Below are 25,610 nucleotides of genomic sequence, written 5' to 3'. Positions count from 1 at the left end.
CATTTTTAACCTCAGAATGATTTTAAAGTAAGTCTGATTTTGTGGTGGCTGTGCTTCAAAGGGGACATCGGATGCCCATTTTCCACAAGTTTGTATGATTCTTTAGGGTCTTCTCGAAATGGTCTCAGTGGTCGTGAAAAACGACACCCTTTTTACCTTGTCAAAAACAGCTCTGTTCACAGCAACTTGTTTCGCTGCATATCTCTTTATATGCTAATGAGTTCTGCTCACCCGCCCCTCTCTTCTGTGGAAGAGCAAAGGCGATTCGCAAATAATCATAAAAAATATAAAGCGTGAGACTTACTTCTTCTGGAGGTGCAGCTGGATCATGAACAATGGGTACTGCTCCATCCTTGAGTTTTAACTTTTTAACAAAACCTTCCTTGAATTCTCCCTTGTTCTCTGTATTTAACCCATCCAAGTGCACACACACAGCAGTGAACACACACACACACTGTGAATACACACCCGGAGCAGTGGGCAGCCGAATTGCTGTGGCACCCAGGGAGCAGTTGGGGGTTCGGTTCTTGCTCAAGGGTCTCACCTCAGTCATGGTATTGAAGGTGGAAGAGAGCACTGGTTATTCACTCCAAAATCAAAATGGCTTGATAATTGAAACTGTTTAGGTTTTTGGGGGATAAAAAAAAGGCCTTTTTATCATTTTAAAATTTTTATCATTGTAGGGTGGTTGTGTCCACACACTGCCAAGACACATTTATATGCAAATAAAGATATTTGGCATCCAATGTCTCCTTTAAAGTTAAAATATTATAATCTTAATTCAAGTGATGTTCTTGAAACACATCTTCAGATGCACCTGAATCCATCATCAGTGATGTAACCTGGGGTCCTCGGGTGTTTCGGGTCTTTCAACATCAGACACCCTCGCCCAGGCGACCCAGCCACGGCTGATCAGACTGCGACTTGTGTTCAGGTAGCACTCACTTGCCCCCATGGTGCTCCTCTACAGATCCAGAGCCATCTCGAGGCTTTCTCGGCTGCATCGGTGGTGTTCTTGATGGCCCTGCTCCTTGTTGTTCCTGCAATGCCCAGCGCAGTAAAGGCTTTGTGGAGGGAACGCCCCACAAATCCTCTGCAGCCAACCTCGATAGGCATGCATCTCGCCTTCCAGCCCTGTGCTCGGCAGTCTATGACCAGATGTTCATATTTGGTCATCTTTCTTTCATGGCACGGTCAGCTCCATGATGATTATATTCTTGGTATTCTCTGAGACTAGAATAATATCTGGCCGCATAGTTGTGCTGACGATGTGCTGGGGGAATTTCAGCTGCTTCTCCAAATCCACAGAGAGTTTCCAGTCCTTGGCTGATGCCAGGATCCCTGCTGGTGCCTTCCTCCCTGCTTGTGGCTGTTCTTCTGCCCTAACAAATGCGACTGAGCGAGTGGTATTGCTCCCTCGGCCGCCTTTGCTGATCTCTTTGCTGATGGTATCTGTAATAGATTTCAGCACCTGGTTGTGACGCCAAGTGTAACGACCCTGGCCGAGCGCTGTTGGGCAGGAGCTCAGAACGAGCTGGGCACAGATGGCAAGTTGGTGTGTCTGCTTTTCCCCACGTACAGAGGTTTGCTGGGCTAGGCAGGACTTCATACACTGCCCGAATCAGGAAGGTTATGCGGTGCGGCTCGCTTTGCCAGAGCTCCGTCCAGGTGACCTTGCGGTCCATGGCCTGCTCCCACCTGGTCCAGGCCCCCTGTTGCCCCATTCCAGCTGCTCTACTCGTCCTTCCTTCCTCCACACAGATGATTTTGAAAGTCTGACAGTAATCAGTGTTGAGTACTGTAAGGTTAACCCGTCAGCTTTACAAGTTTGAAAGTGATTAACAGTTGAAAACATTAGGAATTTAGAAAAGTAATCAAAAAGTAATCAGTTACATTAATAAAGTAATTGAAAAGTTATAGTACTTATTACATTTTAAGTAGGGTTGTAGTCTGTAACCTATTACATTTACAAAGTAACCTTCCCAAAACTGTCTATAAGATATAGGATATAGTAATATATTAGCCTATTTATTACTAGTTATTGGACATTAAAGGTTTATCTCACCCAAAAATGGACATTTTATCAATTTTGTTCACTCGTCTTCCACAAAAGCAACTCAGTGAAAGTGAATGGTGATCTAAAATTCTGCCTACGTCTATTTTTGTTAAAAAAAAAAAAAGAATTATTAATTATTAAAGGATTAGAAAGTAGCCTATTCATTTATTCAGCCGATAAATAATAAATCAATAAAACGCGACAACAGCGCGTGTAACGTGAATTGACTTTTCACATGTGGCCTAATAATTTGTTTTATGAATGCGAACAAAGCGGTCACACTGTCGTTCAAAACACCAGCCTGCTCTTCGGTCCATGAAATCATAACGTGATCGTGACGTGTTCAGTTCAGTGAAGTCTGTGACGTCACACAAAGGTGTTCTCCTGAATCAGATCAGTTGATTATATATGCGACGAGAATCACCTGAGCTCTACTGGAGGGCAGCTCAGCAGGAGAGATTCATATTTGAAACTTAATACACAACATTGTCCAGGGCCAGGCCCTGACAGAAGGTCTTCTGTCGTATGTATACACCCAGAAAATTTGTCCCGTGAATTTTAGTGACGGCCCGGAGTAAGGACAGCAGTGAACACACGCCTTCCTCAGCTTTATGATTACAAATTCACAGCTTAAATTCACACTTTAAAATACATTTTAAACACACACACACATAAAATTATACAATTTATTTTATATCAGACATATAGCCTATATGCATGACATATTAATAATAACAATAAAATAATTTTGATTAAAATAAAAATATATATATATATTTTATGTAAAATCTTATTTTGTTTATATTGTTATGTATGAATATACATGCTGTATTTTACATAGGCCTATATTTTACATATATTATATATATAATCACAATTATTTTATTAAAAGTATATGAAGAGTTCAGATTCAAAAGCCTCTAAGTGCCAATTGAAATTTTCTTCTAAAATGAGCATTTTTATCAGGCTCCTATGAGTAGTTTCAGTAATTTCACTTTAATGGCTTTTAAATGACTTTAATAACTGAACATAAACATATGAGCCTGAGAAAAAGAAGAAAATTTCAAACGGCACTTAGAGGCTTTTGCATCTGAACTCTTCATAAATATTCTAATAGTTGTTATATAAATATATGTATTATACGTATTCATATTTATATTTAAATAATTGTAATTTATTTCAAATATATAAAACATAATATACAAATGAACACACATATGAATATTATTTATATATTATACTGTATATAACATTATATATATATATATTATATAAAATGTATATATTATATATACATTTTGAGGAAAATGTGTTTTGCTAAAGAGTGATATTTACATTAATTTGCATTTACAATGTGACAAAAGAAGAATAACAAGTGATGTTCTTTTAATTTGAGGTCAGAGATGTTTCTAATAGTTGTATTACCTGTTTGCTTTACCTCATTTTAGAGAAACATACAAATAGGAAGATGAAAAAACTAATGTATTCATTCTTCAAAAGAGTACGGAAGGCCATGAAGCACCCTTTTCTCTGCAAACAGAACAAAGTGGAATCTATTGTGTCTGTGTCTGAGCCGGCTGATCCTGAGGCTTCAGCCCTCATCCCTCATCCTTCCTCAGGTTTTGAGTTTGCCAAAGTTGCAAGTTGACAATGTAGATGAGAGAGAAGGTGGCTGCAGCATGTGGGCCAATAGGAGTCCCATCCCGCATACTTTTAATATTACGAAACAGGATATGTGGGGCCAAGACGGCATTTCCAGCATCCCAGTATGTATACTTTGCCAGGTGAAGTGCCTGTCTGTGTGCCATCAGTTATCCTGAGTGCTCAGGGTGCCACAGATGCTTTTCCTATGGAGAACAGCACAGCAGGTGAGACAGAAAATACATTTATTTCCAATTTAGTTACCTTTCATTCAATTTTAATACAATTTGAATTATTATTTTTTTTTTTTTAATTAGAACAACGCATCATGTGAGAATGTAAAAGTGGTACAGAAGCAGAGTTCATTCTAATTTTAATATTTTTGTTTAATTTTTACATTGTAGTCATTGGGGATTTTATAACATTACAAATATGAACATAACAGCGTAATGTAAGTTATTTGTGTTTAGGAAAAGCAAGGCAAGTTTATATAGCACAGTTCATGCACAATGATAATTTAAAGTGCTTTACATAAAAAGCCTTTAAAAAATAATCACAAAGTAATCATAGCAGATGATTAAGACATAAAATTAACAATGAAAAAAAAGATTCTAAAAAAATAATTTATATATAATTTAGTGCTGTCAAACGATTAATCGCATCCAAAATAAACGTTTTTGTTTACATAATATATGTGTGTGCGCTGTGTATATTTATTATATATATAGAAATACACACACATGCATGTATATATTTCTGAATTTTTTTTGTTTATATATTAAATATATATATATATATATATATAAATTATATTAATGTAAATATATACATGTTAATAAATGTAAATATTTTCGAAATATATGTGTATTTATATATACATAATAAATATACACAATACACACACAAATATTATTTTAGATGTGATTAATCGTGATTAATTGTTTGACAGCACTAAAAAATACAATTAAAACATTTTAATTAAAACAAATAATTAACAAACAAATATGAAGATATAAGAAAAACAAAAACATATGTTTTTTTCATTTTAAGGACAGACATGTTTCTAATAGGTGTTTTCTTGTTCTTTTTCCTCAATTTAGAGAAACATACAAATAACGAGGAGAGAAGAGACTTCTTCACCAGACTGTGGATGGCTTACTTACTGCTGTACTGCATACAGCGACCAGATTCAGTCAAATCTCTCTCTTCAAGCTCGTCATTTTACTGAGGAAAGTAGATGAGAGAGAAAGTTATGATATTTGGAGCACGCGAGTCGATACGACAAGCGGCCAGGATATTGTCATTATTTCAAGCCAAGCATATGACAAAACTACAGCAGCAAGCAAATGCAAAGGTATGTTTCCCAATAAATGCTTACCAATGAAACCAATGTTTATATATAATCAGATACTTTTATATTAAGTAAATGGTCTCCATATGCTATGAGAGTTTATGTAAGGTTATTTGCTTACTTGAAATGATTAAATTAAATGAAATGTGCGCTGTGCTGCAGGGTTGTTCATCATAATTTGGTCTGGATGGCCCAGCTGCACTAGTGGTGTCAATAATGATCCCGAGGCCACACGAGAACACTATTGATCTCACAGACAGACATTTAATAGACTGACTTACAAAAACCACACAATCACCGCTGCTGCTGTTTCTGTTCCTCCAAACTATCCAGAATGAGTTCTTTATTTCGTGGTGAGGAGATGTGTCTCATGCAGCTGTTTTTTCAAACTGAATCGGCTCACAATTGCATCAATGAACTCGGGCATCTTGGATTAGTTCAGTTTAAAGATGTGAGTAACCTTTGGACTGCTTGTGTATGTGTGTGTGTGTGTGTGGAAGTCACTGCATATAAAAATGATTCTGCTGTGATTTACTTGCCGTAATGTTGTTCCAAACCTGTATGATGTTTCATTTTTTGGTGAAACAGAAAGGAATTGTCTATACTCATTTCCATGCAATGAAAGTGGATGGTTTCCGTGTACAGTCTGATCTATTAAATTGGCTTTATAATTGCTTGTGTACCAGGCTGAGTCGCTGCTAACCTGCTCTGAGCCTCCGTCTGAAGACTCAGTGTCTATGACCGTCTCATCACACATAACCAGCCGCAGAAACAGCAACTCCAGCACCGCTGGAGCTCTACATCTAAGGTACATTTTGTCCCACTGATAGACAAAGGTTCCAATTAAAACCAAAAAAGATTTTACAATCTGATCTAATTGTACAATACAACTTATGACATAATGTATTTGTACATATTTGAAGCTTTATTGCAGGTGTAATCAAACAAGAAAGGTTTCCTGCTTTTGAAAAGATTCTTTGGCGCCTTTTTCATTTGTTGTAAAGATCCTGAGAAGAACTGAAGAATATCGTGCCGGGGTCTTGACCCGAGCAGCGGAGCACGTCCAGGAGTGGGGCAGTAAAGTGAAGAAGATGAAGGCCATCTACTACACCCTCAACCTCTGCAACATAGACATCACGCAGAAGCTGATCGTGGCAGAGATCTGGTGTCCTGTGTCAGATCTCGCTTTAGTTCAGAACACCCTGATTAAGGGATCTATAAGTATGTGTATTTACTTCCATGAATAAATATTCTGCAAACAAACTAGCAATTCAAAATGGAATATATATATATTTTTTTTACCCTTCGCAAGAACACATACTCTGAGTTTCTCATATATGCTTGATTTGTTTTTAGGAGCAGAGTGGTTCCAGTGTGACTCCAGTCCTGAACCGCATCCAGACCCAGCAAACTCCACCAACCTTCAACAGAACCAACACATTTACTGAGGGATTCCAGGCTATTATTGACGCCTATGGGGTCGGTACTTATCAGGAAATCAATCCAGGTGATTCACTGTATAATTTAATATATTATTCCACTGCAACATTTAATCTAAATTAATAATGTATGAAGAGTTCAGATGCAAAGGCAAAAACATGTAAAATGAGCATTTTTTTTTTATCAGGCTCCTATATTTATGTTCAGTTATTTCACTTTAATTGCATAGAAAGGCACCTATACATTGCCATTAGGGTAAAATTACTGAACCTTTTCAGGTTCTTGATGAAGAGCTTGATAAAAATACTCATTTTACATGAACATTTCAGGCGACACTTGGAGGCTTTTGCATCTGAACTCTTCATATATATATATATATATATATATTAATAATAATATATTTAATAATAATAATTACATATATATATATATATATATATATATATTTTTTTTTTTTTTATACACACACACACACACACGCACACACACATTTACTTACTACATTTATTTTTTCAGCTCCATACACTATTGTAACCTTCCCTTCCTGTTTGCGGTGATGTTTGGAGATTATGGTCATGGGCTGCTGATGATGCTGTTTGCAGTCTGGGTCATTTCACAGGCGCAATCTTTACGAAAGATGAAAAATTAGGTATTGAATTTCATTAAAGGTGATAGTTTTATTTGCATAATTAGACCACTTTAACCATTGAGTCTTTTTACTTATTTTCACTAGTCATAATCATCTTTTTCCTTCCAGCTTACAGATGTGGTTGTCGGAGGACGTTATATTATCCTGCTCATGGGAATGTTCTCCATATACACTGGCCTGACTTACAGTTCTTCTGCTTCTCCAAGTCCTTCAACATCTTTGGCTCTTCCTGGTGTGTTCGGTCCATGTTTCAGCCTCATGGGCCTTGGCAGTATGTATGCTGGATGCTTGCAGACTTTAATGCAGTCGCTTGCTCTTTTCCAACTCTGATATTTTTTTCTTTATCTCAGAAATGAAACACCGCATGAGTATCACCATCTTCAGCTGAACCCATTTGTGCCAGGAGTTTATTCTGGACACCCGTATGCGTTCGGAATTGACCCGGTCAGAGCATTTCCCTGGTCATTTTTTATGTAGGCATATATTTAAGTTTAGCATTTTCATCTTATTTTTTGACCTAAACCTGCATCACATGATCTTGACTTGTTTATAATGATTTAAGAGATTGAACAGAAGTTTGGTTGTTCACTAGGTGGCAGGATTTAGATGTTCTGATGCTGTGCATTAACAATCAGATTTGTTCCTAAATTTCACAACATGTGCAAGGGAATGAATGCTACTATGCTGATTTGCTGCTTATTTTAATTATTCCAAAATTCATAAATGTGTGGATTTGAATAACAAAGATTTTGAAGAACGAAGCATTGATTTAGCAGAACAATGTAAACCTATTAAAACTGAAATGAATTTTAATGTACATTTTTGTTTTAGGTTTGGAATATTGCATCAAATAAGCTGTCCTTTCTAAACTCCTTCAAGATGAAGATGTCGGTCATATTGGGAGTCAGTCATATGCTCTTTGACTCACCCTGAGTTTGGTCAACTTTGCGTGGGTATTTGATTATCTCATATATATTAAGGCAAAATTACAATTTCAAACCAATTTAAATCAATTAGATTGTCAAATGCTAATGCAAAATATGAATTCTCTTTAAGGACATCTAAGTATTACACTGAAGTAATAATGTAGCTTTTGTCTATTTTGTTTAAAATAGAAAAATAAAAAGTTGTTCCACGTATAAAAAATTATATGATCAATAAGTCATGGCAACATGTTTTTCCTTTAACTGCACTTTTTAATTTATGAAATTCAACTAGACAAGATTTAAAAAAAATGAGTTGAAATGAGCAATTCTGATTACAAATTTAAAGCAGCAATTTAAGATTTGAAATTGAATTGCTGTAGATAGTGTTATTATTATGAATAATAGGTAGTTGATTGTTTTAAAAGTACCATCTCTTTATAAAGTCCAGATAAATAATGATTCATATCAGTTCTTAACCCTTATTGTCATCACTGTTCAGAAATCTGTGAATTTTTGCTTTTCTCATTTGATTTTAACAGACATTTCCGAAAATTCCAGGACATTTTCCTTCAGTTTGTTCCGCAGCTGATCTTCATGCTGTCTCTCTTCGGATACCCGATCTTCCTCATCCTCTATAAATGGTGTATGAAACGGCTCCCAGCATTCTGCTGCTCTTCATCAACATGATGCTGTTTGATTACCAGTCGGAGTATAAGCTTCTTTACGCAGGACAGGTTTGGATTCATGCTCCTCTAGAAGCAGTTGGCATTTCATAGCTAAAGCGTTACAGATTAATTAAAATAACTAAAACTAATACTGAAATAAAAATTAAAAAAACTGTACATTAACTAATAAAAATGAAAACAAAATAACCACAACTATCTAAATTATAATGAAAACAAAAATATAAAAATAAAAACTTAACTCAAAATAAACAACACTATAATAGTATTGTCACGGATCTGTCTGTTCTCCACCAGTCATGATGCACTCACACACCTGGTTTCATCTAGCCATTGATTGAGCACACCTGCACGTCATCTGTTCACTCATCAACACGGCTACATATACACACACCTCACAGCACTCCAGTGTCTGGTCTCGTTCCTATGAAGAGGACGACCATTGCAATCTAATCTCTATGCCTGCTCCTTACAGTCTTGTCTACTTACCTGCTGTGTTTCATCCCTGAGTCTGCGCCAAAAGACCAGCATCTGCAAAAATGAAACAGGAAATGATTAACAGTGTGTCATCTCCCGAGTCTCGTCCTGATCCACTGTATTGGTGAGGTGTGTGTGGTCAACTCCTGTTCCGTGTCTCCTGTCAAGAGAAGGATATCCAAGTTCCCATTCCTCCTGAACTCTGAAGTATCCTAGAATCATCGCTTACCTGTTTCACTCCATATCCTCTAAGTCTGTCAATAAATACCTGTTCACATTACGTCACGCAGTCTGAGTCCTACATCGGTAACAAGTATCCTGATACTAAAATGGTACTGGTTTCAACATGTAAATATATTTTTATTATTAATTCAATTGTGCACATTTTAAATCAAATGAAAAAAACAGTAAATTTGTATGAACATGTGGCCCTCCTATAAGGTAAAATGAATGAAATGTTGTATTAAAAACAATGAAATGAAAAATAATGTGAAATGTTTATATCCGTTATAAATATTTAAATATATTCAGTATATGTAAACTACATAAGTAGTAATTAAATTCAGTCTATAAAGTTTTCAAACTTTATATTTAAGATTTACATTTACATGTAAGACTAGGGTTTATATATATATTTTTTAAATTACACATTTCATTACTGCAAAATTTAGCATAAATCTATTTGATATTTTCAAATTGGCACCATATTTAGAATGTGAATTGTGTATAAAAATGTTCAATATATTTTTGTGTCTGTAATGTTCTCATTTAAGTGATTGTGGTCTCTACACAGGTGTTTGGAAACAATCTGAATGATCAGCATGAAACAGACACACGCTCCTCCTCCTCACATCATCAGAAAGATCAGATGGTAAGCTTTTGGTATAAGAGAAGTCTTTAAAAGTTGCTTGAAACCTACTGAATGTTACGCAATATCTTATATACTACATAATATACAAACATATAAAAATGCTCAAATGTCTTTACAAGAACTAGTCTGGTGCATCCAAAGAGGAAAGATCATTTCATCTGTTTCTTCTTCAGATGAGTATGGGAGACATCTCTGTGTATCAGGCCATCCATACAGTCGAGTTCTGCCTGGGCTGCATCTCCAACACGGCCTCGTACCTTCGGCTCTGGGCGCTCAGTCTGGCTCATGCAGGTTTGTCCTGTCGCAATACTTGCGTAGTAGACAAACTGTACGATCAGAAAATAATGGCTTCTATTTTATCTATGTTCTTTGCGTTTTCATTTCAGTGAATGGGTGCCGTCAGAATGAGAGTTCAAACAGCTGATAAAAACAACACAGTAATCCACATCGTCTTTACATCTTGTGAACTGAAAAGCTGGCATTGCTTCTGGCTAAAATATGAGTCCTATATGTTGGTGAGTTTTGATGTTAGAGGGCAAATGGATGGACTTTTTCACATTGATTATGGACTTTTGGCCAGAAGCGACAGGATAAAGTAAAAACACCTTAATGATGGATTTGTTTCTTAAAAACAGGCAACTTTGCACTTCACAAGACATTTATTGTGTGGATTATTGTGATGTCTTTATCAGCTCTTTGGACTCTCATTCTGACGGCACCCATTCACTGCAGAGGATCCATTGGTGAGCAAGTGATGTAATGTTAAATTTCTCAATCTGTTCTGATGAAGAAACAAACTCTCTACAAAATAGTTACTTTTACGTAGCCCTACTTATTGCTATTATTACTAGCTAGTTGAGTAACACTGTCACATTAAAACTAATGTAAATAATGTGATCAAAACTATTTTTTAATTTGGTTATTAATTATTTCACTAAATTCAAATTATAAAGGTAAAAAAGCAATGAAAATACAAAAGTAATTGCAAAATGTAGCTTTTATTAACGTTGTAAACCTAAAGTATAAAATAGTTTCAAACCATCCTAGTTACCTGCAAAATAAACTGTACAAATGTGGAGCTGACTGAATTTACTGTACAACATGCATCTAATACGAGCTGTGTCATACATTCACACTCAAGCGGTGGATTGTGTGAATTTGTGTTAATAGACATCCTTAATGAATTGTGAATATTTTCTGTATACTTGCACTAATGTCACAGAACTAACATTTTCTAACACATCAAACAGCATTCAGTGGGTTAACAGTGAAATAACTATTTTGGGGTTGTAGGAACATACACACTGAAAATTCATGGCATTTTAAATAAATGTGAAAAAGACGCTACCGTGTTCATGATGCACCATTGACTAGCCCCTGAGTTCTGAATGTAAAAAACAGAGTTTGTGTCATTTTAATTCAGACCAGACAACTGTTGGCAACAAGAATGCATTTGACTGTTTCAGCAAACCTTTGCGTCAAATCAAGACAGAACAGCACCGTGCATTCGAGGTATGTTTAGAATTTTTTACTTTTATACATAGACCTTTTTTCCCAGATATGATTGAGATCTTTGTTTTTGTATTTTAAATGTTATTGCATTCAAACGCTTAAAGGTAAAACACTAATGCACACAGAAACAGTCGAACGCCGATGTGATGCTATTCTTTTTTTTTTTTTTTTTTTTGGTAATTCACGATTTTTGTATCTTATGAAAACTGTGTAAGTTAAAGACAGATGCATGTTAGTGCAAACCTGGATCTATTTAATGCCAGTTGACTAATAAATCCTTTAAAAGATATACTATTATACAGGAGTAAACCATCTGCTAGATTCAGTAACATGCCAGTAAAACAACACTGACTTTGGCATGTAATTAAATGAAATGCCAACTTCCGGTCCAAAATGACTTTTCAATTCAATCAATCATTCAGATGCATTTATCCAAAATATATCCACGTAAAATCTGTCATGTTCATGCACAAATCCTCAATACACAATGTAAAAGATTCAAATACTTCTACATCTGTCATGCAAATTGTTCATTGTCAATATTTGAGATTCATTATTGCAAAATTATGACGCCTTTTGTAGTTTTTTTGGTATGCTGTATTACAAGTTGTCAGTATTTTTAAATGATATTTAATTTTATTTGACACAAACTGCAAAATGCCCAGAAAATATAAATTTGAAGTGTGCAGGTTAAGTATGAACAGTTTCATTCATTACGCTGTTTAAATGCATTCAAAAACGTATTTCAACTTTATTGTCGAACTCAAGTGAGATTGTAGTGCTACTAATGGAAAAAGGAAGCTATGAATAATCTGCCCTCTGAGAAACAGCTGAAGGGCACCACGGCCGTGTTTGAAGAATACACATACACATCTAGGATCGTGTGGGGTTGTTGCCGTTATCGTCGTCGTCGTCAGACTGTTGGTCTGGAGGAATGGCGCGGGTATGGCTGGCCCGTACGCTGGCCAGATGAGGGCAGGCGGAGATCAGGTTAGCAATGCCAACAAGAGTTACGCCTGTGCCATCCAGGTTCACTTGACTCAGCTGCATACGACACAGGAACTTCAGACCTGAGGAGTAGAATTCAGTATGTTAGAGACGTTTCTTTACTAGAAAATGATTGTGGAGGGAGTAAGACTGCACAACATACCCTGATCTGTGATTCTGGTTCTGCTGAGGTTGAGTTTCAGCAGCTGTGGACAGTGAACTAGACCTCGTCTGATCACCGTATCGCCCACCTGTGTACTGGCCAAACCCATCACCTACAAAACACACATGTAAGTTGAATCCAGAAATATTCATTGCCATAGTTTATATATTATTATTTTTACATTTACATTCAAAAAATAATAATTTTGTAAAAAAAAAAAAAAAAGATTTTAACCATTTTTATTAAGATTACATTTTTAGCAACACAAAAAATAAATATAATTATATTTATACTATATATGTATATATATTAATGCTGTCAAACAATTAATTTTGATTAATCGCATCCAAAATAAAAGTTTTTGTTTACATAATGTGTGTACTGTGTATATTTATTATGTATATATAAATACATGTATATATTTCAGAAAAATGTTATCTTTATATTAAATATAATTATTTATAATGTAAATTATATGAATATAAATAGACATATGAATATAAATATAGGCATGTAAATACATGTAAATATTTTCAAAATATATACTGTATGTGTGTGTATTTATATATAAATAATAATTACACAGAATACACACATTATGCAAACAAAAACTTTTATTTTGGATGCGATTAAATTGCAAATGAATCGTTTGACAGCACTAATATATATCTCTGTACCTGTAGATGTGGTAAGTGTGTGATCAAGGCTGCGACGCCCCTGCTGGTGACGGCTGTACGGTCGAGACACAGGTCCTGGAGCTCTTTTAGATTGATCAGTCCCTGCAGCCCGCTGTCACTCACCTGAGTGTTGCTAAGAGACAGCTTCTTCAACCTATCAGGTGAAAAGGGGTGGGTCATCATTACCATCTTTGGTAAAAGCAAAAGACTTCTGAATACCGTTCTAATGAAACAAGAAATGAATTGCAAACGAAAGGTCTACTCATTCCAACAAGCATAAACGAAAAAAACTGCAGGACGATGCAAATTTGAATTGCTTTAAAGCAGTAAAACAGCAATGCATGATATATTGCAATATAATCACTTTTTTGCTCAGAATGCTGGAAAATTTACCAAAACTTGTCGGTCTGTGAGTTTTATCTCCAAACAAATAAAACAAAGTTAATCAAAAACAAAAAACACTATATTTGTTGACAAAAAAAGAACAGTAAATGTAGAATAAGTCTTGTTTGGGCACACATTCGCTCTTGGTGTGAATAGATTGTTACACATAAATCAGTGTTCCCACAATTTCTGACCAAAGAATTTCCATTATTTCCATGCCTTTTCCAGCTGTTACTAATGACCCATTTTATAAAGAAAATGCCGAGCGTAACTACATTAGATTAATTTCCATGAATTATGAAATTCTCCAGGTTTTTCTTAACCGTGGGAAACCTGAAAAATGGACAACAATTTGGGATCTAGCCAGTGATTTTGTAAATAACTATAAGTAAGCCTAATCCAGCATTACAAGATTCGCATGCTTGCATTACACCAAATTAAAGCAGAACAGCAGCTCCTTATCTCATGTGATTTACTGCATGGACACTTTGGACTTAAAGCTCTACCTGGTCATGCTGGCAAGCTGTGTGATGCCGTGGTCAGTGAGCTGAGTGTAGTCTGTCAGGTCAAGCTCTAAGAGCAAAGTCTGTCTGGAGAGAAACACAAGTCCACTGTCCGTCACACAGTGTCTGCCAGGCAGGGTGAGCTGGGTAAGCCTTAGGCCTGCGTGGAGAAATCAGACAATGTAATAAATGCTCTTACTTCACTAAAACCCCAAACAGGATTGACTAACTTACAAAAACATTTATGCATGCATAAAATACTTCATAAATGATGCATAAAAAGCCATGAATACAAATGGTTCTATTTGGCTGCACCTGAAATGATCTCCAGCGTGTGGTTTCCGTCGGCAACCGGAATGCCGGCCAGACTGAGAGCTGATAGGCTGGGGTGGGTTGCTAGGCACTGGAGAGTATCTTCTCGTATACCTGTGCCGTCCAGGTGAAGCGTCTGCAGGTTTCGGAGCTCTGCGAGTGCAGACACATCACTCACCTCAAGGCAAAAGGAGACAAATGTTACATAAATATAGGGTAAACATATAGCTAGCTAACTGGAGTTTGTTTGAAGGGACAAATGAAGTCTACTGTTCATAAGGACACATTAAATTGATCAAAAGTGACAGTAAAGACATTTTATAATTTATAAAATCAGCATATTTGAATGATTTCTGAAGGATCATGTGACACTGAAGACTAGAGTAATGATGCTGAAAATACAACTTTGCATCAAAGGAAAAAAAGTACATTTTAAAATATATTAAAATAGAAAACAGTTATTTTAAATTGTGATCATTTTTCACATTACTGTTTTTTTTATTTTTGATCAAATAAATGCAGCATAAGAGCATAATGAGCATAAGAGAGACTCAAAAACTTTTGATGAAAAAAGATGATGAATTTAGGAATTAATATATTTTTTTGTTTTGTCTATTATTGTGAAATAATCTATTTTAGATAACCCTATATATAAATGACCAAAACAAACTGTGGGATTGAACCACAACCTTTATATATTAAAAAAAAATATATATATATAATATTTATTAATATATAAATATATATATATAAAAAAAAAAAAAGGGTTTGCATTCTAACAATAAACAAAATATTATAATTATAAATAAAATATAAAATGATTTGTACAAATCTATGTACCCTAGTGGAAAAATATACTAAAATGTATTTGAAATGCATTAATTTTGTGCTACAAGTATACTACAATTACATTGACATTTATGCACTTAATAAAAAATACCCTGCAATTGTACTTTTGGTGCACTAAACTGGTATACTTAAAGTCTGCTAAACTGGAACGACTAATTTTGTGCTTAAAGCACTTTAATTGTCAGAAGTAGTATTTTTGATTGCAAGTATACTTCAGGTACACTTGAAATATTTAGCATTTAATGACTGGTATTATACAGAGATCATACAATCCTTATTAATAGTGATATTAAAACACATTTTAGGCATAATATTAAGAAATGTGCATTGTGCAATAAATAAATACTCCAAATAAAGTTTAATCATAATTTTATATCAGTAAGTCTTAAGTGATGTGTCAAATATGTTAATGTATTTGAAGATACTTAGTATGAAATAAATGTATTTTAAATCTATTTATAGCATAGTTTTTTTTGGTTACCTTGGTGTGTTTAATACTGAGCATTCGTAGCTGTGGGACACATGTGGGCAGCACTCTCAGTGTGTTCTCTGTGATGGCCGTCTGATTGAGGCTGAGCTGACATAGCGCAGAAGAACCTGACTGCAGATACATCAGCAGACCTGCATCGCTTACTTTGGTCTGGTCCAGAGCCAGAAATGTCAGACTGCGCAGTCCTGAGATCAGAAACAAACAGATGATGCATTTTGTACATGATGATAATCGCTTATGAATGCTCCAGTGAGTGGTTTCTGACACGCCGTCTCACCTGTGATATGCTGCAAACAGCTGTCTGTTAGTTTGCTACAAGACGACAGGTTGAGATGCTGCAGTTTTGAGAGGTTGGATAAAACTGAAAGACCAGCATCTGCAAAAATGAAACAGGAAATGATTAACAGCTTTATAAAATCATCTTACAAGCAAATCAAGCCTATAATCAATAGAAATATGCCTTATAGAAGTGTCATTTTTCCTCACAGAAATCGTCATATTTCACCCCAAAATCAAAAGAATACATATTTGATCAAATGTCTATTTTCAGAAATCTATTTTCATGAAAATTAAGCACATTTACGCCATTACCATAATGAAACAAAACCTCCCATAAATATATTTTTTCAAATCAAATGTTAATGTAATAAATATTTACGTATTAATAATTAATATTTGTAATTGTTCTATTGCACATTATACAAATATTTAACAATGATAATATATTAACATATTATTAATGATATTGTATTATCATTATTAACAAAATTAATACTAATTATTTTATTTATTATATAGCTCTGATTATATATATGTATATATATATATTTAATGTTATTTGTAATATATTTAATACATTATGAAAATATTTAACAATAATAATATAATAACAACTGATATAGTATTATAATTATTAATAAAAAAATATTACAAATAAATACTTATTTTATTATTTATTATATAGCTATGACTATTTTTTTTATTTGAACATATTTTTCTATATTTAATTTATTAATAGTTTTTATGTTTATTATATGTTTATTTTATTTTTACCATTATAGTAGTAAAACAAAAAGGTTTTTTTGCATTTCAGTAATGAGAATTTTGGGTTAAAATGTAAGTCTTAATGGTCCTAAAAAATTGTTTATTGATCTATTTATTTATATACTGTAATAACATCTTAATATTGCACACCTGTGATGAGTGGAGAGTTGATGAAGCTGAGATGTTTGAGACAGGAAAACGCCCTCAGTTGCCGCAGCAGCTCGTTGGTGGTGTATGGGTAGCAGTTTAGGACAAACTTCTGCAACGGGCAGCCGAAGAACAGCTCCAGCATACGTGGGCGGAGGAGACGTTCACGTGCCATATGAGTCAACAAGAGTTCGGCCAGCTCTGGGGTCAGACACGCCAGGCTACTGCTGTACTGCATGCTGGGAGCTGAGGGAGCAAGACTACGTTTAATGGCTTTTCTTAAGCACTCATGTGACTGGTAAATAACACCTTGTATTCTGTTTCTGACCTGTCATGAGGGAAACGGTGGCCCTGGTGGCCATCGAGCAGAGAGAGGGCACGCGGGGGGTCTTGAAGGCTTTTTTGGGGGGCGAGGGATGCCCGTGTGGTGACTGCTGCTCGTCGTGATGGGCGGCTCGCTGTAAACGCTCGACCGCGGCTTGACCCGCAGCTCCACGCAACGCACGGCCTTCCTCAGGGTCTGCTGGCTCATCAGGCTCCGCCTCCCTTCAACACACAACCAATTATAGTCACTTAAAGGGACAGTCCACTCAATGTAATCATTTACTATCATCGAATGGTTTTGGGCCCCACTGAAAAATATCTTCCACAGAAGAAAGAAAGTCATACAAATTTGTAACAACATGAAGGTGAGTAAATTCAGTAGACTGAATTTTCAGTTTTGGGTAAACTGTCCCTTTAAGGACAATTTACACTGCTTAAGTTCTCCAAATCCTAAGGCAAATATATCGAACATTTTGTTTAGGAAACAAATCAATCAAAATTTAGAAAGCAAAAGGTTTTCTTTCTTACATTTATTGACATACTGAACTGTGATCTTTTTTATAAAGCTCTAACTAATCACCCCATTAATTTCTCACCCTTCAGGCCCTTTAGAAATCATCCTACCTGAGTCTGTTGCCCTGCTCCGGCCAGTGATGTCTCGGCTCCAGTCCCACGCTTGTCCTGTTCTCCAGGAAGAAGGGCAACCGTGGCAGTCCTGTCAGAGTGAGAGAGAGAACATATATCATTTGTATGGAGGATTCTAATTTTATACATTTATTCGATTTTTTTTTTTTTTTTTTATACATTTACACCATGAAATAAATTTCCATGACTTTTCCGGTCATTCATATGGAAGCCCGTTTCCGCAACTGAATAAAAAATAAAAAAAGGTTGTTTTTTTTTCTCAGAATTGTCACGTAATTATGAGAAAAATAGTCAGAATCGTGAGTTAAAAGTTGCAATAACCTTTTTTATTTTTTTATTCAGTGGCAGAAACGGGCTTCCATACATTCAAGATTACTGGATAAGGTTTTTGAAAATCATTTTTCTAGAGACTGGACCCAAACGGAGCAGTTTCTAGCAGATATCTGAATATTTTAGGATATTAATATATTAGATATAAAGTACATATATAGTTATGCTCTATTTTGTATGCTCCATTTAATTAAAAAAATTAATACTTTTATTCAGTCAAACTCAGGACACATTAAATTGATCCAAAGTGACAGTAAAGGCTTATAAAACTGTTACTATATATTAAATAAATGCGGTCAAGAATCAAAGAATCCTGAAAAAATGTATCCACAAAATTAAGGAATTTTCAATGCTGGCAATAATACGGAATGTTTCTTGCACACCAAATCAGCATATAAAAATGGTTTCTGAAGGATCACGTGACACTGAAGACTGGAGTAAAATTGAGTTTTGCATCACTGCAAAAAAAAAAATTCCAGGTTTTTCATGATCTTAAAAGACATTTTATAGAGCAATTTACAACGATTTACTTGTACAACCCATAAGCACATCAAGCAAACAAATTAAACTTAATTAGCTCCTTGCTACTACCCAATTAACCAAGCATTCAATTACACAGCCTCAATATCAAAACAGTTGCACTGGAACTAACTGCATGTGAGGCTAATTACCATATATTAGCATGTTCACAGGCCCGCCTGCTAAATCAATCCAGCTGCAGTTAATTCCTGTGTCTCTGGTGTGCAAACTAACATATGATCGTCTTCACAGCATCTTAAAATGTTGACCAAAGCCATCAGCTGCTTTCCCTCCCAGCAATAAACTTCCAATGAAAAGAGCCTATATGTAGAGCCAGATGCAACTCGAGCACACGACTTGCTTGCGAGTTTTCTCATTTGAAAGAGGTGAATGGGTTTTTACTTATAACCGGATCTAAACTAGGACAAGTAAGGTCATTAACCTCTTACCCAATATGGACTTCCCTGAGTTTCTCACACTTAGGTCACTCACTCAAGACCCAATGCAGGGTTATTGAACAAAGATCTGTGATTCAGACCGACCTGAGCACAGCAGTCCAAAGACAGCAATTCTGTGATTTGTTTAAGATCAATAATCTACATTATAAGATCAGTTACATCTCAGAGAACACAAAACATTTCCCTAATGTTAGCTTTAAAGTTCCGGGAACGTTTTATTTCAAAACAACCAAAAACTAACATTCACAGAACATTCTGGGAACCAAAGCTGGGATGAGACTGTGTCTATATGATTAAAACAACTAATCTTTTTTTTTTTTTTTTTTAGTCAAGCATGTAGTTCCATTTATTTCATAAACAAAGCTTTTGCAGAATCATGAGCGGTGTCCTTCGGCGAGAAGCAATAAAGCTGCAGTTCTTGAATGTTTTGAAGGATTCTCTGTGATTAGAGCCCTTGAAGAAATGTCTATTCATTACCATTCCGGTCCTCCTTTATGAGATTATGGCTTTTTCTAATTCAGTGGAGTCCAAAAGCAGCGTACATGGCTTTTTAGTCCGTTCCAGGCAAGCAGATATCAACATCTTTTGTTTACAGTCTCATCAGGAATTCCCTTTCATCGTGGCAAGAAGTGCTTGTTTTATCTTTGACGGTTTTTGGAGTTGCATCCAGATCAGAGTTGATTGTAGTCAAGCCAATTCTAATTATTATGCTAATCGTGATGGTTTAATTATTGAGAAATGAGAAATTACTTCACACATTTTATTCATTATTAATAGTGCTGACTAATGCAAGTATCACTATTATTGATGCTCATACATAAGCTTAAGCACTCAACTCATCTCACAATGTTTGTGCTAAAAACATGAATGGTACCTCAAAAACATGTCATTTTTCTAGGCAATCAGTCATATTTTTGCCTGGCAAACAATAAGAAAGGTAGGAAATATCTCATAGTTTTACAGGGGATCAAGGAGGTGCCTGAACCATAGCTAGAGTTCAGAATATCATAGCAACTTTGGACTCTTTTTACCTGTGCAATCATCTAGAAAACACCCAGAACACCCTAGCAACACATAACAACGCCCTGTCAAAATGTAGTGTGAAAGCAAAACATTATATACCATTGAGATGAAATGGAGGTACAACTTCTTCTTCTGGTTGCTCCTCATTTTCCAAATGTTCTTCATTTTCTGCATCGGCTTGCACCAGTTTATGGCCTCGTCCTGTCAGGAGAAAATCTAATTCAGGTTAAGATGAAAACAAAACAAAAAAATAAAACCATAAGATGAAATAAAATAATGGAAGGAAATCAGATATAAAAATAACTTATAACTGAAACAAAAAAAAATACTTAAATGTTAAGCAAAAATAAGTGATAGTGATTATTAAGATAATAAACTAAAACTATTGAAACATTTTTGTTCCTTCAGGTAAAGCCTGAATAAATGTCATTATTTTAATTTATTTTTTTTAAATAATCTATATTTAAAAAAATTTACATAAAACATAAAAATATAAAAATAAAAAAGTCAAAAGAGTGCTGCAGTCTTGACATCAAAACCTAGAAGACTAATTCGCCATAGGATTTTCCTATGGGTTTTTATTTGGTATATTTCGAATTTATGTCTGTGGTAAATATAAATTGATGATACTTGGTCACGGTTGCAGCACTCAAAATATTATATTCAAAATATTAATAACTAGAAAATGAGTGACTAAATAAGTTATTTTAGTATTATTTCTATAAAGCAAATCTTACCCCAGTAATGAGAGGGTCCTGACAGTGGAGGTCCGACCCCAGGAATCCCAGCATACTCCACTGCTTCCTCCCACAGCTGATGGGGCAGGGGTGGAGGCACCTCAAGTTCCTCTAAAGCCCCGGCCTCCACCTGGGGTTGCTCATTTGGTGGCGCCACTGGCTCTTCCTGTGGCTCCGCCTCTGCCTGCCCTAAAACAGCCAATTGGGAAGCTGGACTGGGCGGGTCCTGAGGCGTCTCGGGGGGCGTGGTCTGTATGCAAAGTGCAGCATTGGGAGTCAGTCCCAGAGACCGGAGGGAACAGGTTAGCTCAGCTTGCCCAAAGCGCTTTCGTGGAAACCCTTGCAGGAGGGAGAAGGCAGGTAACGAAGGATGGCGGCCGGTAATGTATTGGACGACGTGACTTAAGGGAGTGTCTTCAGGAAAACGCTCGCGCATTGATTCCCCAGAGGGAAGACGAATCTATGACACAAACAGGTGAAACAACTTCATGTGAAATAATGCCAAGAGCGGTTGTTAGAAAGCAGAGGAGAAACAGATGTGATCTCGCACCATGAGGATGCAGTGGTTGTCCACGCTGGTCTCCGCATGTCCGCCCAGTCTCTGGCCCTGTCCACTGGATGGAGAGGTCTCGGCCGTGGCTTCGGTTTGGGCCTTCTCCTGTTGACTGCGCCGGTCCTCTGCTATCCTCTTCAATACCAACTCACGCTCCTGATCAAAGGACAAACCATTACTCCACCGAAAACCAAAAATGATCTTGAAGAGTATGAAACTGTGACAGCTGATGGAGCAAAAACACAGATTGCACTAAAAAGAGGATGAAAAAAAAGTTTCTGATAGTTTGAGGTTGTTTTCACATTGTGACTTCTTTATGGCATAATAAAGAATATTATTATAAATATTAAAATATATAAATAATATGTACCCTTTTCTTTTTCAGTTATTATTTTTTTTTACAGAATATGATATTTGACAATTATACATGAAAATGACAAACGTAATAATAAATACTAAAATAAGAAAATACTAAAAAAGAAAATTTAAAATGTAACTAAATCTGATAAAAAAAATAAATTACTATAAAATAAATAAATATTAAGCAACAATGAGTAATATATCATTATTTGCATTCATCATTATACAACTAAAACTATTGAAATCATTTTTGTTAAGTCAGGTAAAGCTGAGAATAAATTATAATTTTAGATGAAAAACTTACACTAATCAGAAATTAATAAATACAAATAAATTATATATATATATATATATATAGTCAAAAATATCTGCACCCTTGGTAAACCGTAACCGTGCATAAGCTCAATTATCTTTTGCTGCACATCAGAAATATATTCTTTGGTTTTTCTCATTGTGATGGATGATTAAAGGAATTTGGGCTTTGTTTTCTCTCCTATTTATATTTCTGTGAAAAAGGAAGCCATGGCTGGAAAATTTCATGTTCATAATCACCCTGGAGTGCTCAAAATTAGCACAAAAAATAATAATTTAAAAATAGTTTATAATATTTTAACCAACCTTTTTAAACCGTTATTGGTCATCAATTTAAAAGAACAGATTTTGTGTTCCACAGAAGGAATCATGGAATGGCATGGGCGTGAATGGGTTAATTTTTGAGTGAACCAACCCTTGCTTATGGAGCTTTATTGTAAGAACATGAACCCTTTCACTGATTCACCTGTTTCTTCTGTTTCCTTTCTGTCCGCGCCTCTTGAGCCACTCGCTGCCTCTGCTGCTCGTGGAAATGACTCTTATCCTGCTTGATCTGTGCTTCCAGGGGTGAATGCTCTTTTGCCGTGGGAGCGTTCACAGAAGGAGGTGCCAAGACCAAAGAAGGACCTAAAAGCAGAAAATTCCTCTGTATTGCATAACACTTCAGATTCCAGTATTAACATCCTGCTAATGATCTGCAGCACACAATCACATGACCTGTGAGTCACATTCTAGTTTATTTGTAAAGTAAATCACATTTTCCTTCCCAGAAGATTGTTATCACTCTTGTGAAAGAAGTCTGTGTCATTCAAATGAGTAAATTTAGCTGCTTGTACCTGTTGCTTCAGACTGAGAGTTGTTGTTAGCGCTGAGAGCATCTTTGGGAGGGTTGAACGCCGAAAACGCCGTCTCTAAAGGACCTGACGGCTGCTTGACTAGTTTATGCCGTGGACTCCCACCCTGCAATAGCCTTCATAGCAAATGTGAGAATAAATGCTTAATAATCAAACACAATGCTGTCTAATAACACTTTCAATATTCCCTAAAGCCATTGAATATAACCAGACAGGTCTATGACTAGCCTACGCTTTTCATAACTGGTCACATTGTTTTTCTCTAGAGAGAAGTCAAGCTTATTTTATTATTTTCACCCATAAAAACATTTACCATTCAGCCGCATCTGGTACAGAGAAGAATCCGGCCTGCATCGCCGCCTGTATCTGATTCTCATTGAAGCCCATCTCAGTGAGGGTGCTGATGAACCCCCCTATGGTCTAGAAAACAAATATATTAGTTATTATTTTTATATCATTAATTAAATGTATTATTATATTTTGTTACTTAATATAAAAATTACTCTTCATAAGATTATACTTTTTTTGCGTTATTTCAAAGATTTAATGACTTTGCTATCCTTACAAAACAGTAATAATAAAGAATGAGTAGGTGTGTTGATGCTGTATGTGTTATGTACAATTCAAATGCACACTTAAAGTATGTATGTACTGTATCTATGTACATATCAAAGTACCATGGTATTGCATCCAGTATCATGGCATCACTACAGTACTTCTTCATAAAGGTAGAATATTTCAAACCCAGCAGTCTGCTTTAATACAGTAATTTATAGTTATGCATTTGGCTGATGCTTTATCCAGAGAAGCTTAAAATGCATAAAATAAATGTATTTTATTTATAACACATCTCTAAGTAAAAGATGCACATATAAAAGCAGTATTTAGTTCCATTTTATCAGGATTGAGGCTATCCATTGAACAATAAGAGCATGCATTAGTTCATTTACGTTATGATTCATTTCCTTTTTATTTTTATTTCAATCTAACCACGTTGCCCAGTGCAAGTAGGCCATGTCAATTCAGTTTTAACTGTCTGAAGAACACTCAAAACACTTAAAAAGGTGAATCGTTTATATTATTTGATTGCATCTGATATGATTCTATATATATTTGATACCTCAATGAACATGCATGCATGTAAAATCACTCATGTTGTGTATCAAGGGGCTTTCCTTCTGACTTAGGCCTACTGTACATTTCCTTGTAATCTTAAAGAGTTACAATAACAATGACTGTATAACTAAAAGCTTCACGAGACAATAATAAAAGGTTGTGCATTATGCTGGACTATAGAAACTTAATGCACTTGTCACAGTTTATCATGTTTTATCCATGTCGGCAAGCTATTATAGCAAGCATATAAAAAAACATTATGGCCGATTCTGATGAATCATTATCGCTTACCGCTGTGGAGTCCATAACTGTATTTAATATCCTCAAAAATGCTGGATATATGGGTTTGTTGTCACTTTGCAGAAGGTGTTTATTGATTGCACGCACAGTAGAATGGTGACCGCTTACGTCACTGGTTCTGTTCCGTCCGGACTTGTTTGCTCGACGCTGATTGGATGGCTAACAGCGGGAAACGCCCCTTAAGGACTGTCAATCACAGCTCGACCGGATGTATTTAAAGAAGCAGGCCAGTGGAGTTCATAAACAAATACTAAAGCGTTAATTTCAGATGGTCACTTAACGAAACACAATTATATTTTTTCCACAAAATCAGATAATTTCTTTAGCTGTGGGTTTTGTTTTATTTTTGGGATGCAATAAGTGTTATTGGCCGGCAGATGTCATATTTGGTCAATAAGGTCATGTTTGGAACAAAAGGCATGGAACTAAATTAAAATAATAAAATACGTTTTTTTCTCTTCTCCAACAAATAGTTAGCGAAAGAGAAATGTCAACCTAGAAAGTCAAACTTAATTTTATATGAGGTTTGCAACCATTACAATTTTACATTACAATTTGAGTTAGTGAATAAAGTTAGTTGTTTATAGTTAATAGTTGTTTGTATATAACGTCTACCGAATGCGTGGAATATGCTATTAATTGTTTTATTTCTGTCCTGTTAGTTTGTTTACCCGACATGCATTTATCCCATTGCAGTCATTTTTAAGCATCTTGCTATTAAATCTTGTCATTGCGCTTTTATCGTTTCAGTAATATACCAAAAATATAAGGTGTTGCAAAAGTAAAATAAAAAGTTAGCTTTAGGAAATTATTCGAAATTGGGTTAGATTCATGCATCTTGATACGCGTCCCATTTGACGTGTGCATTCATGCATACGGTGTTAATAAAAGCCTGTTGAACCTTTTTTTTCCTGAAA

General features: G+C 35.4%; 1 protein-coding gene and 1 pseudogene across 2 annotated transcripts; one reads left to right on the top strand and one right to left on the bottom strand.

Moving 5' to 3' along the window:
* Window positions 1-3,569: 3,569 nt before the first annotated feature.
* On the top strand, window positions 3,570-10,483 carry LOC306863677 (V-type proton ATPase 116 kDa subunit a 1-like; annotated as a pseudogene). Its single transcript has 13 exons — window positions 3,570-3,699; window positions 3,787-3,924; window positions 4,798-4,864; window positions 5,775-5,856; window positions 6,053-6,265; window positions 6,405-6,555; window positions 7,005-7,137; window positions 7,246-7,408; window positions 7,488-7,581; window positions 7,969-8,086; window positions 8,603-8,797; window positions 10,017-10,094; window positions 10,268-10,483. The product of its transcript is annotated as a V-type proton ATPase 116 kDa subunit a 1-like (transcript).
* A 591-nt stretch (window positions 10,484-11,074) lies between these two features.
* Window positions 11,075-24,822, bottom strand: LOC306862993 (uncharacterized protein). The gene is made up of 17 exons (XM_079406127.1): window positions 24,685-24,822; window positions 23,591-23,697; window positions 23,260-23,393; window positions 22,890-23,050; window positions 21,749-21,907; window positions 21,199-21,658; window positions 20,561-20,662; window positions 18,111-18,201; window positions 17,491-17,708; window positions 17,166-17,408; window positions 16,249-16,347; window positions 15,963-16,156; window positions 14,636-14,810; window positions 14,324-14,480; window positions 13,434-13,587; window positions 12,757-12,868; window positions 11,075-12,676 (listed from the first exon to the last, which is right to left on the bottom strand). Exons 1-17 carry the CDS (start codon window positions 24,697-24,699, stop codon window positions 12,480-12,482), a joined length of 2,778 nt encoding a protein of 925 aa, XP_079262253.1. The 5' UTR covers window positions 24,700-24,822; the 3' UTR covers window positions 11,075-12,479.
* Between the last annotated feature and the right edge of the window lie 788 nt (window positions 24,823-25,610).

This window comes from Barbus barbus (genome assembly GCF_936440315.1).
Source record: "Barbus barbus genome assembly, chromosome: 44".
NCBI lineage: Eukaryota > Metazoa > Chordata > Actinopteri > Cypriniformes > Cyprinidae > Barbus > Barbus barbus.
Note: the sequence above shows the minus strand (reverse complement) of the source record. Positions and strands in the feature narration are given on the sequence as shown.